At 44.7% G+C, this 20441-nt stretch overlaps 1 protein-coding gene across 1 annotated transcript in view; it reads right to left on the reverse strand.

Moving 5' to 3' along the window:
* The window catches only part of ZNF532 (zinc finger protein 532), a 105580-nt gene that overhangs the window by 41656 nt on the left and 43483 nt on the right, over nucleotides 1–20441 (reverse strand). The window contains exons 3-4 of the mRNA XM_021686383.1: nucleotides 15390–17755; nucleotides 2090–2271 (exon numbers count right to left, since the gene is read on the reverse strand). Of these exons, the coding sequence (XP_021542058.1) occupies nucleotides 2090–2271; nucleotides 15390–17738 (2531 nt within the window). The 5' untranslated portion in view covers nucleotides 17739–17755. The remainder of the gene's footprint in view (nucleotides 1–2089; nucleotides 2272–15389; nucleotides 17756–20441) is intronic.

A 20441-nucleotide genomic window follows, 5' to 3' on the forward strand; every position in this document is an offset into this window, starting at 1 on the left:
ATCCAATGGATCAAAAAGTAGGAAAATTCATGGAAACCTAGGACTTTTACCAAATCGACCAGGAGCTAGGAGTGACCCCCTCACTATCTAGGAGATGCGATATGATCAAGAAGAGAAAAAACAAAAGACACACGGAGTCACAAAGAGACAAGTGAGGCATGGGAGCTCTGTTAAGAGAGCCTTCTCTGACCAAAGAAAAAACAAAGTGAAAATGATTGCGTATAGAGTATTTCTCTATGTGTAGAGCGAGGAGAAATAACAAGGCCAAGGGGCTGCTAAGTCCCTGCCAAATATTAGGCAGGACCATTACTTGAAGCAGCAGGAAAAAAAACTAAGGTCAAATATTTTTTCTCCCACCTAAAGAGGTCAACATGAACTACGCAGAATACACACACAGAAGCATTTTTACAGCTCTTCTAAGCCTCGAGTCCAAGAAAAAAATACACTAAACACAAAAATTTTTTAAATTCCAAGTGCCAAATTTAAGTAACTCTCTGAATGGGGGGGAAAAAAAGAAAAGCAAGGGATAGGCTTTTCCAACTGAGTTGATTACTTTTAGCCTGAGTGCAGAGCTTGTTTTAATTTAGGAAAGACACCAGGAATAGTGAGAATTGCAGAAGTCCTACTTCCTTTATTCATTCCAGCCTAAGTTTACTTTCATTATACTCAAAAAATAAACATTTGAGGGAAGTTTGGCATCTGTTAAAAGAGTTGCAGAGAAAAGGGTGCAGAACTGCTTTTCACTATTAAACAAAGAACCCAGTAATGATAGTTTCAAAACATGGGGTAAGAACCAAGGTATCGCTGCGTATGGGTTTTGCGGAATCAAGGGCACCTTCAATGCGTACCTTTCCTCAGCACTCAGAGCATGCATTTCCATCATCTGTAACGTGGAGAAGGAGCGGCACCACATCGATGATGTTATAGACAGGGGCACCATGGTATAGAAAGAATATGTGAATTACCACCAAGTGGCAAAACAGCCACAAAAAAAACTCTAGTTCCTTAATTTCCAAACCAAACGTTTCCTACTAGGGTAGATCCCAATGCATTAAGCATTTGTGCGTCCCTGGCTTGGAGGCATTTGATAAAAATGGGAACGAAGTCTCTCTTAGGGTTAGAGAAACGGACAGAGCCATTGATGATGCCGTAACCTAAATGTAACTGAAATAAAACCATCAAATTATACCAACCAGACTTCACTTTTATAAAATATCATGACTGTGTAACTAGAAGAAAGCACCGTGTATTAACAGTCTAACATTAAAGTTACAGGCAACCAAACACTTAATTTTCAGATAAACACACAGTACAGTAATACCTCTATTAACAAAGACACTGTGTAGCAACGGCATGTTTTCTTGGCTGACCTTCACTGGGTCAAAATATAAAAGGCACAGGAATGCATTTCAGAAGGTCACAACGTGGAAGGTGAAGCTCAAGTACATCATCACTCCGTGCCCTCTAAATGAACATTAGATTAGCCAGATGTTGTAAAAGACTTTATCTGAGATTCTCAGGGGACAGTGAAAGGGGCCATAGCTAAGGGAAACGCCCAGACTTGGGTAATGGGGAAGAAGGGACAGAGGAAGGTTACCTTGGGTAGAAGGTTCTTCCACAAAGAGCAGTGATGTTAGGAAAGGGCAAACACCCAATCCTTCGATGGGATGAAATAAAAGTAAGGGACCATGCACCCTGTGTTTTGATCAGAGGAGATGTATTAAGAGGTACAGAAATGCATGGTGTTCTTACAGGGGTTAAAACACAGAGAGCGTGACAACAGAAGGATTCTGGAAAGGGTGAAGAAAAAGCTCTAACAGTTCATCAAAGCTGAATGCTGCCACATGCACAGTTTTGCAGGCGGATGGGCTCCGTCTACCCTCAGCTCTGTGGGGACCAGAGGGCCAATACCACAAGGACTCAAACAGATCAACTCTACCACACATGAACTAGGTTCCCAGAGGATCTGTTAATTGAGGTATCACTGTACGACCCTGAAAACGGTGTGCAGAGACCCCTCGAAATTCGAGACGCTGTGCGGTTACAAGTGAACAGGCTTTACTTGCACGTAAGTGAACAATATACTGACCGAAAACCAACTCTCCGTGTGTAGTGCAGACAGTTCTTGGTGACGTGGCTCTGGAAGTGCACCGACCTGCAGATGGCCCCACACTCGGGGCAGGTGTAGGGAGATTTGTGCTGATGGATTCTCTGGTGTGATGCATAACTGCACTGGTTAGGAAGCAGCATCTGGCAGATAGTGCAAGTCTTCTAGATAAACCAAAGGGGGAAACAGGGTTGGTCCTACGAAGTATTTTCTAATATGCAAAGAAGCGTGGTTAAAACCCCAAAATAATTGCACATTGCTCATTTCAAATACTGCTATCATGGATTCTAAGCCCAAGGAAAAAGCAAAACTTGAAAGTTAAACGTTTAATGTAATTCCCCTTACTCTGGAAAATAAAAATAATAGGTACTACTATGTATTCCGGGTCACCCCAAAGCATGAGGTAAAGAGAATTAATTATCAGCTTCAGGTAGACTTCCAATTTTGTTACATTTGCATTTTGTTCAGTGCAGAGAAGAGGTATTAGGAAAGGTAATCTAGCAAATTATATTAGCAAGTCAGCTTTCATGTATAATTACAAGTTTACAAGCATCTATCTCAAGAGTAGCCAGTTCCCACAACCCATAAAAAACTTTCTTCAGAATAATAAAAATTAATTAGAGACTAATCCAGTTTGTTTGTTTCTTTCTTCCTCTTTCTTTTCCCAGTCACTTCATTTACCTGAAATCTAAAATCTAAAATACAGGAATGCAAAAGAATGACCACAGCAATTAGTTGTTGTTCTTCTACTTGAGTTGGTCCCTCAATGGATGAGCTGGACATTATAGGATTTATAATAAAACCAATGAACTCAAATTCAGATACATAAATTTCAGTATTAAACTGAAACTTCATAAAGCTTAAAATCTAGTCCCATATAAAATAAAGACAGAAATGCTCTTTGGAAAAGGCCCTACATTTAACTAATCAGGAAAAACTGAAACACACTAAAAGTGAAACATACTATTTTTCATCCCCTTAGATGTAAGCAGTAAACATGGCATATTCTTAAAACACAAGAACAGAAAACTTAAGGTAAATATAAAGCTAGGACTTACTGCATCCACCCCCAAAATAAACCTAACACAGCACAAGATAAAATATATTCAAATTCTAGTTAGACAGTAATGTAACAAGTATCTACTACCTTCTAAAATGTCTGATTTGTACTAAAGTCAGTTAAAGAAATCCTCAAAATACAGACTCTAGCTAAGATTTAAAATGACGTTTTATACTGATGACAGAGTTATAAAATTTTTTAAAGATTTTTTTCTTTTAACCTTTGAATCAAGCCCCCAAAATTAAGGTTTTAAATTTTTGAGCAACTGAAACTATCGAAAACCAGAAATTTGCCTGAAAAATCTGTCCAGTTTTCCTCCTGAAAGGACTAAATACAAATGTTATCCCACAAAATGTTTATTATAATCACAAAATAAGAACATTACAGGCAGCTTTGATGAGGCCAGCGTCATTTTAAAAAAAGCATTCCTTTTCTAACAACACATACAGCCAAGGTTAAAACAAGCCACAACAAGGAAAAGCCATCTGCACCTTCATGCATTAGAAGATCCTGTTGATGTCTACACTCTCACAGGTAATCACTGGTTCCTTTGAACTCAGGTCTTCTATTTGCTCTTGCCACATGGTCATTAATCCCAGGCAGTGAATCATACGTCTGCGTTTCCACACACACCTTAGATATGGACCCCATTCCACTACAGGCCAAGTGATGAAGTACTTTAGATACATGCAAATACAACACCCCATTCGATTCTCATAATGATCTAGGACATAGGTAAGTGAGATCACTGGGAAGCTATGTATATTTTTGGACCTGAGAGCTCACTACTTAATCTATTAGAACTGCCTGACCATTATGTTCGGATCCGAGTGGACACCATCTCTACAGCTTCTCTTTTATCTAAAGCAACATGACTACACTAGTTTATAATAGGGAAAAACAGCAACACAAATAAAAGAAATTCTTCAAAAAAAAAGCTAAAAATAACTTTCACATTATCTCTTGTCAAGATCTATCAACAAATATCCTTCATGATACATATAAAATTCACAATGAATCATTTAATCTTCCCTGTTGGACATTTATTTATTTATAATACATATATAAACAGTCATGGAAATACTGGCGAAGAGGTTTTGTTGCCAGCAGCTTAACTAAGTATCGAAATGATTCAAGAAGAGATTTTATGAACTACTGAGTGTTCCTTAGGGCAGGATTCTCCAACTGCAAAGACTACGAAAACCGTGTTAGAGTAACAGATACCAACGACAAATACCAACCTTGCTCATACCCGTTTCCTGGAGAGGGGAAGCGGTCCCTTCGTGACACACCGTGTGGCGGGGCAGTCCAGCCCGTGGGGCTCTGTGAGGGCTGCTGGAGGCCATCCCACGCCCGCTTCCTGCCCGGCCACTGACTAGCTCCATGTATTTGCACTCACCCATTTCCCCTTGGCTGAGGCTCCTCACCCACTTCAGACACAGAAGTTCAAGGAGGAAGTGGGGGCCAGTAGGCACCACCACCCCAAATTAAAATGCGGCCACAGTTTGCAATTACTGAAATGGGAGAATTCAGTCACTGGGGAATCACACTGGATAACGGTCTTATCTCTATACTCATGCACAGACACTGTATTTGCTCCCACATTTCTCTCTGGGTACCTGCTGCCGCTCCTTCCATTTTGAGGAAAAGCACGGTATTTTGGTTGTGGACATTCTCCTCCTTGATGCTTGTGTTATCAACCGTTTTACACTCACATGAGGAGTGCCTGGCTGTACTCCCTGGACTTCCTGCTGGTTTTACTCTGTTTTCGATAATGCGGTGCTACCCCTGCATCCCTAGACGACAGTACAGCATCTTCATAGCACTAATGAGAATATCCCATTAGCTTGTCCGGGATCCTTTGACTTCGTGGCAATGACAGCTGTTCTCTGGATCTGGGGGATATAGTAGCGTGGGGACAGGCTGGAATTTCTTTGCGGTTTACAAGAATCTGACTTTCCTTCCCTTTTTTTAAAATCAAAGGAACTAAAATATATCTGAAAACTCTAATTCTCTACAAGTTGAGGCTATTTACAAGATGGGTAACGCAGTTTAATGTGACAGTACTTAACTGTTTGAATAGAGAAAAATATACAGTAGGCCCTTGAACAACATGGTTTGAACTGTGCGGGTCCTCTTACATGGGGATTTTTTACAGTACGGTACCGTAATGTAATTTCTCTTCCTTATGATTTTCTTAACATTTTCTTTTCTCTAGCTTACCTTATCATAAGGATACGGTATATAATACATATAACATACAAAGTATGTGTTCATCAACTGTACATGTTATCAGTAAGGCTTCCAGTCAACAGTAGGTTAGTAGTTGGGGAGGTGGGCAGGGGCTGGGCTAAATAGGGGATGGGGATTAAGGAGTACACTTGTTGTGAGGAGCACTGGGTGTTATATGTAAGTGATAAATCACTAAATTTTACTCTTGAAACCAACATTACATTACTAGGTTAACTAACTAGAATTTAAATAAAAACTTTAAAATAACCCAGTAGGCTATTAGTAGTTACGTTTTGGGGGAGTCAAAAGTTATACGTGGATTTTCGACTACGTGAGGAGCGCTGCCCCTAAGCCCCACATTGTTCAGGGGTTAACCCATAATAAAACACACTAAGTGGTTTCATGTGTCTTCTGACATTTTACTTATATTAAAGTATTTTCAGTACTTTGTTAATAAATGGCTAATTCCTACGCTGGGGCAGACTCATTTGCTCAGAGAACTGCTACTTTTTAAAGTAAGATATTACCTTTCCATAGTCAAGTAACACGAGAAAGCTACAGGAAGATAAAGCTGAGAAGAAAATCACATTCCATACGTGATAAGTACTCACACGGTGCCTTTTCTGCGGCTGGCACGTGGATGCAGGCTGGGAGGAAGGGGAAGGGGGCACATCACGGCCCTACTGAGGACTCAGGATGCTAGGGCTTGGCATCCTCCTCGCATGCCACAGGAATTATCTGGGTAACGAGGAAAGTAATTCTATGTGTTTCAATTCATGTTTTAAGGAGAAAAACTGCCTGGGAAGGGTGAAAAAAGCTAGAGAAACGGGAGTAAATACACCATGTACTGTGCTTACATTTCAGACACCAAAGCGGGCAGAAGCCTGAAACAGTGGGTCTGAAGGTCAAAACACTGTGTGTTAATAGCCCCCCCGTGCTACATAAACGGGTTTCTGTCCCATTGACAGCAGTTTTGTAGTTTTCTGGCTACGGCAAAATTACCCCCAAAATAGTATCAGTAATAATAAAGCACACCAGTCTGCTTTCTGGCTCTCACTTTCATCCTATTTCATGATGAAAACACAGACAGAGCAATTCATTTCAGATCTCACTCAGACTGGAAATAACACAAAGCAAGATTTATAACAGAAATGACTCTTTCTCCTTTTGTTTCCAAACTGGTGGGTTGTGGTGGTTTTGTCCTCAAATCATTCTGCTCCACTAAAAATTTCTAATAAGAGTTGACAGTTGAAAGAGCAAATTTGCAGAAAGCGGTATGGTCAGCACATATAATCTACTCAGATGATAATCACGGGAGAAAAGGTTGATAAACGCTAAAGTGCAAACTGGGACAGGACTAGTCCGACCAGAATTTAAATTAAGCACTTAGAAGAAGAGCAGGACCAAGAAAGAGTTGTGAGTCTACGACTAGTAATATTTTGGGTGGGCGAGGGCATGGAGGTGGGCTCCACGGTTTCCCGAAGCAGCTGCCTGGGCACAGTATGTCTAGAAATGAGGGCTGACTGGGGCTGCTCAAGATAATTTAATATACGTGGTGTGTTGTGTTAATGATGCTCAGAAACTAAACTGAATCAGCAATCCCTGAAAATGAGGATCACTGAAGAAAAGTCACCTCTAGCTGCACTCTTGGAGCCGATCTGGCTAGAACCCAAGATTCCATTCTCTTATAATTCTTATGGCGCCTGCCACCGTCAAATGCTTCTCTATCCTAGGTTGTCGGCGTGACAAAGCGGAAAGAATAATGAACCGGCTATAAAGAAACCTTGCTTCAAGTCCCCATTGTGCCACTCGCTGGGCATTTGTTTCTCCAACTGTAAAACCAAAGGGTTGACCAGAGGACCTGTAACATTCTCTGACTTACGGCTGATGTCGATTCCACAGGAAGAAAACATTCTACCAGTTCAGAGGTTACAGTATGCACTTCTCGTCTGTACTTGACTAAATTTAGTCATGGGTTTACTGAGAGGTGAAGCAACGACATTCTGATACATTTTAATATCAATTATTAACAGTACAGTTGTCAGCTCTTAAATACTTCATGGAGAACCGGGAAGCTTCTCCACCCTTCCACCCACTCCTTTTCTGCATGTGCCCCAAAGCATGGATTATTATAAGCAGATGGGCCGGAATAAAAACCTCCAAGCAGGGCAGATTTACTGGTGTTACAAAGTCAAGTGGCCGTGTGGCTCCATTTTCACGACTGCTTGGTTCCCGGCGGCTGGGCGGGGAAATGACCCACCCAAGATTCCTCGCCATCCCACCCTCTCCTTCAGCTGCCTGCTGCTCTGGGAGATCGGCAGACATGGGCAGGGCAGTCCAACCCCGGGCTAAGCGTGCCTGGGGTCCTGTCCCTATCACATGTCAGAGTGTGACGAAATTCCAGGACTTGGACTCTGGCTTGGCCTTGAGCTAATAAACCATACATTCCAACCCAGCTCCTAGCAGAGGCGAGGCCTGCACCAGCCGGTGTGTTGAGCAAGGGGCCAGTTGTGAATAAAGTGGCACTCTGATTCCCTGTGGCAATCATTATGTTTGCCACATTATGTTCGTAGAGATGGTCCACAGAACATTTGGAAGAGGAGGAGTAACTGGCAAATGCCACCAAAACCTTCCTTCATTCCATCATGTTCTCGTAAGTTCTGAAAAGGCTGAACGCGCACGTGTGGGGAGACAGTGGGAGGCGATCCAGCACGTGCGGCCACAGTTGGGGTGAAGAGAAAAAGAGACCCTTTGCTAGGTTCCAACAAGCACCCTTGGGAAACTCCCGGAAGGCCCCATTCCAACAGCAACGGGAGTCAACATCTAAATGGGGAGGAAATGAGACATGAAAGGGTAATGGTGACCGTGCTCACCCGAGAAAAGGCGGTTCCAGAGAGAGACTGTGGGGTCTTCGGACGCTGGGATCCACAGATGACAAAGGGAAAAGAAAAGATTCGCCACCTCATACCTAACTGCTTTCACAGGTGGGCTAAGGGCAAGGATCTGTGGAAATGTCTGAGCTAGAGAGAAGAGACCAATCCTGGAGTGTCAAGTAGGATGCTGTGCTCCCAGGACACCTAGTTCCAAAAAACAACTGAGAATCATAGGCTGGAAGGCTCGGGCTGAACCTAGTGATGGAATTATGGAATCTCTCCTTGAAGACACAGCAGCTACAAAGGATGTTTAAACAGAGTGAAACTTCCGGGAAAAGGGGATAGACGTACCTTTCCCTATTCCCTCCATTAAATACAAGTGAAAACTCCTGGGCATTACATATAAAACCGACACTAAAAGACTCTGAGACGCAGAGAGAAGGCGGGCTGGCTAGAGAGCTCAGGACCCTAGGAATGACACAGTGATGAGTTCTCTCGGTTTCTTTTTGCCTCATATAACTCCCACATTTGGAGCTGAAGAAACTGGCAACCCAGAAACACCAAAAGGTAGAGACCAAAAAAAAAAAAAAAAAATCCCCAAGTAAAGCCTGCTATCACTAGCCAAACGACCAGGAGAGGGTCAGGCTAACAAAAGAGAAAACTTTTTAGACAATGACTGCTCTACTCCAGCCAACCACCACGCCAAGTCCAGGTGCAGCCCAGACTTCCAGCCTCTTACAGCTGTAGTAAGTTGTCCCAACAGCCCTGCCCGGATGGTGTCAGCGAAAGCCAGCAGGGACCTATCACACCAAGTGATGGAGTTCTTCTACCAGCCCAGAAGGTGTTTTAAGAAAAATCCCCAAAGAAATCTCCAGGCCCAGATGCTTTCACTGAAGAATTCTACCAAATATTCAAAGAAAGATGAACACTAATTGTACAGTCTCTTCCAGAAAATAGAAGAGAACACTTCTCAGTGCATTATATAAAGCTAATATTCCTGTCCAAAACCAACCAAAGACAGTACCAAAAAAATTGAATATAAATGTAAAACTCTAATGCAAAATATTAGCAGATAAACTTCACAATATATAAAAAGCATCATACAGCTGACCAAGTGGGATTCATTCCAGGGATGCAAGGCTGGTTCAATACCTGAAAACTCAATGTAATTTATTCCCCCCAAACACTGAATCCAATAAATGAGTTCAATGATAAATATAGAAAAATTAACTGTATTTCACTATGTCAGCAATGAACATGTGAGCACTGAAAAATACACCATTTACAATTGTTAGGAAGGAAAAAAAGAGCAAAACAAGACATTTAGAGGACTTGTATGATGAAAACCACAAAACGATAAAAGAAATCAAAGATCTAAATAAATGGAGAGGGGAGCCTGGGTGGCTCAGTCAGTTGAGCATCTTGATTTTGGCTCAGGTCATCTCAGGGTTGTGGGATTGAGCCCCACATCGGGCTCCACCCTCAGCACAGAGTCTGCTTGTCCCTCTCCCTCCACTCCTCCCCCAGCTCACATATGTTTTCTCTCTCTCAAATAAATAAATTTTAAAAATCTTTAAAATAAATAAATGTTCTGAAAGACTCAACATAATAAAGGTAACAATTCTCCCCAAATTGATATACAGGTTTAACTTAATTCCTATCAAAATCCCAGAAGATTTTGTAGATATAGACAAGACTATTCTAAAATTTATATGGAAACGCAAAAGAACTGGGATTGCTAAAAACAAGTCTGAATGTCAGCTACACTTCAATTAAAGAAAAATAACTATTTTGAGAAAAAAGAACAAAGTCGGGCACATCAGTGTACTGGATTTCAAGACACTTTATGGTCACTATAATCAAGACTGTGTGGTACTAGTGGAGAGACAGACATGTAAGTCAATGGAACAGAACCCAGAGCCCAGAAATAGCCACACACAACTACACCTAATTGAGGGGCACCTGGCTGACTTAGTACGTAGAACATACAACTCTTAATCTTGGGTTTGTGAGTTCAAGCCCCACACTGGGCATAGAGCTTACTTTAAAAAAAAAAAAAGTGTGGGGCACCTGGGTGGCTCAGTCATTAAGCGTCTGCCTTCAGCTCAGGTCATGATCCCAGGGTCCTGGGATCGAGCCGCACGTCGGGCTCCCTGCTCAGCAGGAAGCCTGCTTCTCCCTCTCCCACTCCCCCTGCTTGTGTTCCCTCTCTCACTGTGTCTCTGTCAAATAAATAAAATCTTTAAAAAAAAAATTTTAAAAAAAGTGTGTGTGTGTGTGTGTACACACACACACACACACACACACCAACTGATACTCAACAAAGGTGCCAAGGCAATTCAACAGAGGAAAGACAGCCTTCTGGACAAATGGTATTAGAGGCAGAAGACATGCATGGGGAAAACAAACAACCACCACAACAACAAAACTCAGCATAAGTCTCATACCTTATATAAAAACGAACCCGAATGGATCATGGGCTTAAATACGAAAACTAAAAGTATAAAACTTTTAGGAAAAAACACAGGAAAAAAACTTTCAGGATATTGAGCGAGAAACAGGCTTGACACCAAAAGCGTGAACTGTAAAAGGGAAAACAGATACACTGGACTTCATTAGAATTGAAAGCATTTGCTCTGCCAGAGACCTGTTTACAAGACGCAAAGGCTCAACTGCACTTCAAAAAAACTTTTTAAAAAAATGGAAAGACAAGCCACAACTGGGAGAAAAGACTTGCAACCACATACCCAGCAAAGGACTAGTATCAAGTATACAACAAGAATTCCTAAAACTCAACAGCTAAAAAACACAAACATGATCTAAATAGAAAATGGGCAAAAGACTTGAAGAAACATTTCACCAGAAAGGATGTACAGAGGGCAAATAAACACGTGAAGAAGGATGTTCTACATCATTAGCTACTGGAGAACTGCAAATTAAAACCACAACAGCTATCACACACCTACCAAAATGGCTAAAGTGGAAAATACCACCACCAAGTACTGGCGAGGATACAGAGAAACTGGATCACCCATACACTGCCCGTGGAATATAAAACGGTTCAGCCACTCTGGAAAAGAGTTTCTTAAAAATATAAATGTGCAACTACCGTACGACCCAGCAACAGTACATGTAGGCATTTATCCCAGCAAACTCAAACTCACGTTCACCCAAAAACCTGTACACAAATGTTTACAGCAGCTTTACTCATAATGACCCCAGACTGCAAACAATGCAGACCGTCCTTCAAAGCCTGAAAGGTGAATACCCTGTGGGACAACCTCACCCGGAATACTACTCAGTGATTTAAAAGAACAGACTCCCGGTACGTGCCACAACCTGGGTGAATCTCCAGGGAATTATGCGGAGTACAAAAAGCCAATCCCCAAAAGTTACAGATGGTATGGCCCCTTTACAAAGCACTCCTGAAATAACAACGGAATAAAAATGGAGACAGATTAGTGGTTGCTGGGGTTAAGAAGCAGGTGGGAGTGGCTCTAAAAAGGCATTATGAGAGATTCCTTTGGTTATGGAAATATTCTGTAGACTCACGGCACCAATGTCAATATCCTGGTTATGATATTGTTCTACGGTTTTGCAAAGTGTACTACTGAGGGAAACTAAATAAAGGGTACATAGGATCTCGGTATTATTTCTTACATGAATCTAAAATTATCTCAAGGGGCGCCTGGGTAGCTCAGTCGTTAAGCGTCTGCCTTTGGCTCAGGTCATGATCCCAGGGTCCTGGGATCGAGCCCGGCATTGGGCTCCCTGCTCCGTGGGAAGTCTGCTTCTCCCTCTCCCATTCCCCCTGCTTGTGTTCCCTCTCTCGCTGTGTCTCTCTCTGTCAAATAAATAAATAAAATCTTTAAAAAAAAAATTATCTCAAAATAGAAAGTTCAATTTTAAAAAGTCAGTGATTCGAGAAGGAAGACCCAGAACATTGCACAGAACACTGCAGCATTATCAGGCAAAATTTTTAAATGAGTATGGTAATTATAAGTAGAGGGGGGCAGCAGGAAAAAAGGCGGGGGAGGGCAGGCAGGAAGAATAGCCCCGCTGCCTGTGAAGGCATACATGTCCCTCTAGGCCTGGTGGAGTCGAAGGCTGGCAGGCAAGGAAGGAGGGGCAGCAGGGCCATCAGTCCTGCTAGGGCCCCGTGGTCACACCCTTAACTTTCAGAACCAACAGCGGCAGCAGATTCAGTGCCAGCAACCGCTGTGGACGGTTCCCTAACTAAGACTACTCCGCAGACCTAGGGAATCCTGCCCGGGCGGAAGAGCTCAGTTAAGCCGGAAGAGAAAATGGGCAACTTGGGGGCAGCAGGCACAGGGCTAACCTTGCGCTGGATTCCTGCTCCAGAAGGAATAGTCAGAGGAGGAGGCTACAGGGGGGTTCTTACAAAGGTGAGGCAGTCCACTCTCTCAGTTCACCGAAGACTTACCAAGAATGTGGAGGTCTACAGAGAAATGGAAAGTAAACGTTTTAAAAACCTGACTGTAGTAGACAAGAAAGGAAAGACGGGGATCGGGAAAGACTGGTACTTGAGGTGCCCCAACTCAACTTCTACATTTTATTAGAAGACGTAAGTGTTTTAGGTGTCATTCTCAGGGAGGTAACAGTTCATGCAGGTAGATTTTTTTCCCAATTGGATTTACGTTCACAAATTTTAAGTTGTCTGACGGTCATGTGAATGGCAAACTGGAGAAGATGAAAAGAAGAATTTTCCCTCTTCTCTCTTCTGTTCTTCCTGACTTCAGCCCCCAGCTCCAGGTACCACCGTTACCTGACGCCACACCAGCTGACTGCAATGGGTTAGGACACCCCTAGCTTCCACTACATCTGAAGCTGGTACAGCAATGGCCACATGGATCCTACCAACGTCCTGGACTGGGGAAGGGACTCCGGGCTGGCTTAACTGAGTGCTGAAAACGTAGCAGCCCCCCCTCCTCCCGCCACTGACAGCCACGCAGGCTGGGCTGCTGAGCTAGAGACCAGGCTGCCTGCCTAGGTCTGCAGGAGAACCCTCCTCTGGCCTAGTCTGGGAAGAATGGGAAATTATGGGAGGTGGTAGGGGGGCGTTCTGGGCAAGGCCTCCAACAAGACAAGGGGAAGTGGGGCACAGGCAGAGTATGCCAGGAAGCACATTTATGTCGCCGGCCGGTCGTGCCTGGATATGCAAGCAGCTGAGGCTTATGAGTATAAATATGACACTTACCCAGGCAGAGTCAAAGAGGGGGCAGGGGAGGGGGACGTCTGGCTCAGTGTACATTTGGCTCCAGAGTTAACGTTACTCTGCCATGACTCATTCCTAAGTGTCCCAGGTGAAATGGGTGAGCTGCACTATACACTTATCCAGGCCAAATGCAGAAGTCAAGGCAGAGCAGCCACGCGCACGAGAAGAGATGTTAACCTCCATCCTTGAGGGAAACCTCCATTCTAGTTTGACCCTAGTTTGACCTTCATTTGAGCCTGAGCGGTCCACAGAGAACAAAAACTGGGAGAATCCGTGGAGGAAGGGAATCCGTGCCCACGTCCTTTCTCCCTCCTAGAGAAGAAGAGATCCCAAAGAGAACAGCCTACGGGAGGGCAGCTCAGAATGCCAGATACTGAGCAGCGCACACAACTCGGGAGAGGTGGTGAGAGCCCTCTGAAGCCAGGGCTGGATCTGCCACCCCGTGCAGGATACCAGCAGATGGAGAAAACAAGGCAACGGAACACACACAATGAAAGAAAGGGTTTTTGTTTGTTTTTTTAACCGCATCCTTTCAAGATAGGGAGAAATATTACCTTTCTAATGAAGCCGTGACAAGGTAAGAGGCACCTAGAAAGAACCCAGGCCCTAGACCAGGATACCCGAGAACAGCATGTCAATCACCACCTTCCTGAACTAGTTAGCCACTCCACTCTGAATGTTTCACCATCCGAGCCAATGAAATATTTAGTATCCAATGCTGCAAGAATGCTCTCAAAACTCTATCATTTCCATCTCCACTAAACTGAAAATCCAAAGAAAAACACGATTGCAGTATTCTTGATCTTTTAGTCCCCAAACTCAAAATCCCACCAAGAACTTGACTCGGTAGTTGCCCTTGAGGAACCGATTGTGGCAACTCTACCTGACATCTAGAACGCAGCATCAACCCCCTGGTCAGCAAGAGGCAATAAAACAGGCAAACAAAGGAAAGACTGGCTCACTGCTGGGTCTTCACAAACAGAAGTTCGAGCCAGCATGTATTAGCTCAAACTAGCATCCCCCCCCCTTTCCAATTTCACAAGTTCTCTGCTTTGGACAATAAATCATATGGTCTCTCCAGCTTGAATCTGGTTCATTCGACATGTCTAGTTACTTCCAAATGAGGATCATATATCTGTAAAATATGCTGATCTATTGGCCAAATGATGCCTCATGGAGAAAAGTAAATGATAGAAGATAAAAAGGACTCACTGATGCCCACTGTGACACGTACTTCACCAACATCAACCTACACTTCACCACCACCAAAAAAAAAAAAGCTACAAAGAAATGCAAAGGCATTCTATTCAAAGGGAGATGGTTTTCCATCTGTAGCTTAAATTCATTGTACTGAGGATTATTACTGAACATACTTCTGGACCAACATCCTAAGTAAGCAGGCACACCATATTAAGTGGGTACCAATTAAGTCTGTTTAACTGTACAAAACAGTAATTCTAAATAACATGAGGAATTTTTTTTAAATCCCAAAAACGTCATTAATAACTCAAGAACAATGGTGATGTAACCTGACTTGAACCCCTAACACAATGGCATGATACCCTTAATTAGCGCCAGATCTCAGACTTCCTGCATACATACCACTGACCCAACAATTACAAACTCATTCATCCTAAATCTAAGGCGCCATAACTCAACTAGTAGAGTTTCTGTCTACAAAAAAAAAAAAAAAACCTTCCAAAAAAATTGTTTTTAAAGACTCCTATTACAACATTGTGCAAGTCTATGAAAACAATCCTGTCTCTGGCGCGTCACACACACACTTGCCTGAGCTCCCACCCCTAAAATCGAGGGCACTGTACAGAGCACTCATGTCTACAGATTCGTCCCCGAAACACCAAAATATAAGTGATACTCTACTTGTCCACTCGTATCTGCAGCCTGCTGGAAGTGTGTAGCCAGCGACGTCTCGTCCTGGAAAACTTCGTTACACTCCAAACATTTCAGACTATGCCTGCAGAGCTTGGATGGGTCTTCATCTAACGGCATAGCTGGAATGATGGGTGTGCTTGAGGGAGCGGATATGACTGTCCCCGTTATGCCAGACTGAATTTTCGTTACAGTGTGTGTGCCGGCTCCCACGGAGCTTGGAAGAGCAGACGATAAAGTAGAAGTATTGCTTGACGGAGAGACAATCATTTGATCAGCTGGGACTGGCTTTAAAATCAAGTGGGAGCACTGCATCACAACCCCCTTTTCCTTATGCCCGCGGGCGTGGGAAAGGAGACTGCACTTGTTGTAAAAAACGAGGTTCTTTGTACAGTGGTTACACGTTACTTCAATGCGCACGCTGCGTCGGTCATAGTGTTGGGTCAGGCTCTTTTCGAGGGCAAAGGAGTCCCCACACTCCAAGCACTTGTACCCGCGGGTCGGTAACGTGATGCCTGCGTTGGCAGGAGGACTGAGGTTGGGGATGTAAACTGGGACTGGGTTGACGCTGCTCAGCACCTTGTTGAAAGCTTCCACCACGGAACTCTGCAAGGAGGACACCACCTGGACTCGAGACACCTTTTTGGGAGGTTGCGAGGCTGCTGCGTTGATTATTGCCTGCTTTATTTGCTGCTGAGGTTTGGTTAGCACTTGGCGGAGCTCCGAGGTGGCCTGGGCGCCCTGAGGCAGAAGGTTAAGGTTGGCGAGGTGCACAGTCTTTGGCACGAGTTTGGCGTTCGCCAGGCTGGATGCTGGCACCACAACGGTTTGCTGCTGGATGGCATTGGCGGCTTTGATGATGGCGCTGCTGGCGCTCTGAACCGAGGCAGCAGATATGACCGTGGCTTTGACCGTCGTGTTGTTAGCCAGCTTCAAATTGATGACTTGAGATCCCGCCGTCTTCACGGCGGACACCGGGAGGAAGGCAGTGGCCACGGGCTTAATCGTGACCTGTTTGGGGGCCAGCTCTGCAGGGGCGACCGCGTTGGTGACCACCGCCGACTGCAGAGGTGCTCTGGGCGGGGAGGAGAGGACGGCAGCCGAAGCCGGAGAGGACAGGAGAGACGTCACAGACGCCATCACGGACCCGGCCTGCTCGGAAGGCTTTTTCCCCGAGTCGAGATCGACCTCGGGCAACACCCTTGTCACTGTTCTCTTTATTTCCCCAGAAGACGTCTTGATGGTTTTGATACGGACTTTGGGGATTGCTGGGGTCGACCCTGCGGGGGAGGACGGCGACCCCTTGCTGCTGTTCTCGCTGGAGATGCTCCGCGGGCTGTCCGGCTGCTTCAGGGACGCTTTCTTCGTCCCATCGATGAGGCTCTGGGATTCGGGAGACTTCTCCATGGCTCTGGGACTGTCATTCGCTTCTTTAGGTAACGGAGAGGACCCGCGGGAGTCGGTCACGGGCTCCTTGCGGGAGTCGGAAGCGGCCCGTTTAGCACTCAGTGCTGCTATCGCAGCTATGCACGAGGACAGCTTGGACGACGGCTTTGACCGCGACGGCACGCTGCCGCCAACGCCGGGGTCGCTCTTCTCCGGGCTCGGCTTCCCGTCGTGCGCCCGGCTTTCAAGCACCTTTTCAGAGTTTTCCTTCAGCTTATCCTCTGCTTTTCTGGCTTTAAAAGGTTCGTAAACACTCAGATTTACGGAATTTGTTTCCGCTTCTCTCTTAACAACTCTGTTTTTGTCTAAACTGCCTGCAGGAGAGATTCCGGTTGTGCTCAAGCCGTCTCCTCCGGGCGCCTTTGGCTTGTCATAGTCCTGCTGGGCAGACGACGACCCCGTCAACACGTTCGACCGAAAACCGGAACGCACGTCCTCTTTGTCCGGGGGGTCGTCCACTTCTATCTTCTCGTCGTCGTCAAACTCTTCAGCACTTGAGATGGGGCTAAACTGGCTGAACGCGGAGTCTTTCAAAGTCACCTCTGAGGTAGGCGCCTCTCCTTTCAAGGCCTTGGATCCGTCTTTGCCGTAACTGTCGAGAGAGGACGCGGTGAGAAACCCGTTGTGTAAGCCGTTGCCGGTGGGATTGTGGCCGTCTTTCTCTGCGCCCTCGGATGAATCGATGTTCCGGACGTTCTTGACGATAACGCTGACGCCCACATCAGAGGAGGAGGGGGTGTGGGAGTCCTCGTCTCCGTGGGCGTTCTGCTTGATGTGGCTTTCCTGGTCATCGTGCGCAGACTCAATAGCTGCTTTTGGATCGACCATATCTGGGATGTCAAATGCTGCCAGGAGGTCATCAAAGTCTGGGGTCTTCATATCCCCCATGGTCATGAATTTGATCAGATGTTCTGTTAAACGAACAGAAATAATGCCATCAGCAACGAACACTTTGTAATGATGGGATAAATATCCCTCCAGGACTTACACGAACACAGTGATGACCAGCAAGAAAGAGCAGGTTGGGAACTACGCTTCCCACAATGCGGAAACTCTGAGTGAACAAGCATCCGGAGAACACGTACAAAGCCTTAATAATTACAGCTTCCAACTCATCTCCCCAAAATGCTGCACAGTATTAGCAGCACGGCAACTCTCTAACAAGAATGAAGTTGACCAGAACGGGTACAGCACAGAAAGTAGGTTTTGATGTAACAACTAGAAAACCTGTAATTTACCACTGGATTCGTTGCATGGTTTTCACAAAAAGCTACTCCCAAACCTATTTTAATCTCTACAGCACTCAATTCTACTGGCAAAATGAGCACGACTATGGTCACCGTCACATTTGGCCTATCACATTAAAAGGAATATATGACAATCAAAAAACCAATTATGGATTTCGATTCACCCACACAACAAATGAGCATCCCAGCCCACCACGGGCTATCTACTGCTAATAAAGTTCGGCCTGAGATTTAAAAAAGAAAAAAAAAAAATTCCCAAGAAGCTTATTCCATCAGTTTTTATTTAATCCTGATTTTCTCTATTATGTTAGGGGAAAAAATACTCTCCTGATAGGTAAAAAAAAAAAAAAAAAAGGACAGCATCCCTTCCTTCTCCCTCCCTGGTTCAGTGCTTTTAGTGGTGAAGGTAACACACGGCCGTTTCCTAATTGCCATTCATCCAACACAGTTGTTATCCAACTGACTGTGGCAGCTGAGCGCAGCCCTGCCACTGACCCTTGCTCTCGGCGTCTACCAACACGGACCCAGGGGCATGGCAGAGTCTGGGAGAAGGCAGGCCTTCTCCTATGCACAGGGGCCAAATCGGGGTGGGTCACATTATGTGAAGTGCTCCCATTAATGTCAGCAAAACCCTGAGCGGTAGGAGGACAGAGAATCTGAAGAAAAAGGATGGTCAAGGCCATTGCTAAAGATGAAGGATTATAAACACATGAAATGCTTGGGGTCTTTAAAGGGGACCCTTCGCCCCACCTGCAGAGGACATGGGATTGTGGAGATCACATGAAACTCCACCACAGGAGAGATCTTCCTCCTCCTGCCTGAACCCCAGAGCACTCCACCTGTGTTTCTATGATCTTCTGGTATGCAGCACGGCACATGTGCGTACTTGTCTCTTCACACCTACTAGCCTGTCGGCTGACTGCAGATGACAATGTCCCAGTCACCTTTGCACTGTAAATGCCACATGACTAACACCCCATGAGTCAGGGGCCAGCACACCGGACTTCTCAGAAGGATGGGCCTAGGCCCAGCTCTGTCACTCACTAGCTCTGGGATGCTCAAGAAGTGAGGGAATCTCTTTGGGCCTATTCCCTCTTTCTGCAGTGGAGGGAGGCAAGCAGCCAGGAAGAGAAGGAAAATAGGAAGCAAAATTCAATGCCAGAAGGGAAGAGGCTTACAGCTGATTTTAGGCAACTTTCAATGCAAGAATCAGCCTAACTGATTTGTAGATATGTGTTCCTAAGACTCTTTCATCTTCAATACTTAACTACTGTTCCTCCTTTTAATCTCCTTTAAATCACTGAGAAATTGTCTCCCACATTTTACTGAAGCATTTAATGATTTTTCTTTTTGTACAAACTGCAAGAGATCGTGCATTCCTTTTTTTTTTAAGAGGTTATTTATTTATTTGAGAGAGAGAGGCACAAGCAGGGAGAAGGGGCAGAGGGAGCGGGAGAAGGAGACTCCCCACCAAGCTGGGAGCTCACGAGCTCATGAGCTGGGGGCTCATCCCAGGACCCTGGGATCATGACCTGAGCCAAAGGCAGATGCTTAACCAACTAAGCCATCCAGGCGCCCTGATCATGCATTCCTAATAAAAACTATATGGGGATCAAGGTAGACTTCCTACTGAGGTGACAATATGCGTACCAGTGAAAACTCAAGTCCATCTTCAGGTGGTAACACACCCTCCTCAGCTTACTCACGGACTGCAGGACATATCCAAACACTTCTCATTATTTGGATGGGAAAAACTGCTATTGAAGAAGAAATCACGCTTGGTTCTGTAGGAGCTATAGAACAAATCACCTTCCATTCACATAAGTCTCAGTTAAATAAGAATTAAAGAAGTCACATATACTTTTCCCTAGATGGTTTGCTAAGCCTAAAGAGAAAATACCCCGGGGCCACCATTCTCTCTCAGATGGACGCCTGACGGACCCAACAGGGAATAATGTATCCCCAGCATCAAACTACAGCCCAGAGAAAACATCAACACTTCTAAGTTGATATTGTTGTGAAGTATCTATGACTGAGTCATACCCAGTGCAAGTTCTGTGATTATCATTTTCTTTTTAGATTGAAATCGAACATATAAACTGCAGAATACAGGGAATGAAAAATCCACCTGTCAGATAATACCCACGTAAGAGTTCACCCACTTAGGAATAATCCCTTAATGTCACTATTTTTATTTTTAAGCAGCAAATGGCAGTTATAAGTGAAAACTCAGGATAAACTCATGATAAAATCACCATTAACGGCGCCTAGGTGGCTCAGTCGGTTAAGCGTCTGCCTTCGGCTCAGGTCATGATCTTGGGGTCCTGGAAGCAAGTCCCACGTTGGGCTA

The sequence above is a fragment of the Neomonachus schauinslandi genome, chromosome 14 (assembly GCF_002201575.2).
Source record: "Neomonachus schauinslandi chromosome 14, ASM220157v2, whole genome shotgun sequence".
Lineage (NCBI taxonomy): Eukaryota > Metazoa > Chordata > Mammalia > Carnivora > Phocidae > Neomonachus > Neomonachus schauinslandi.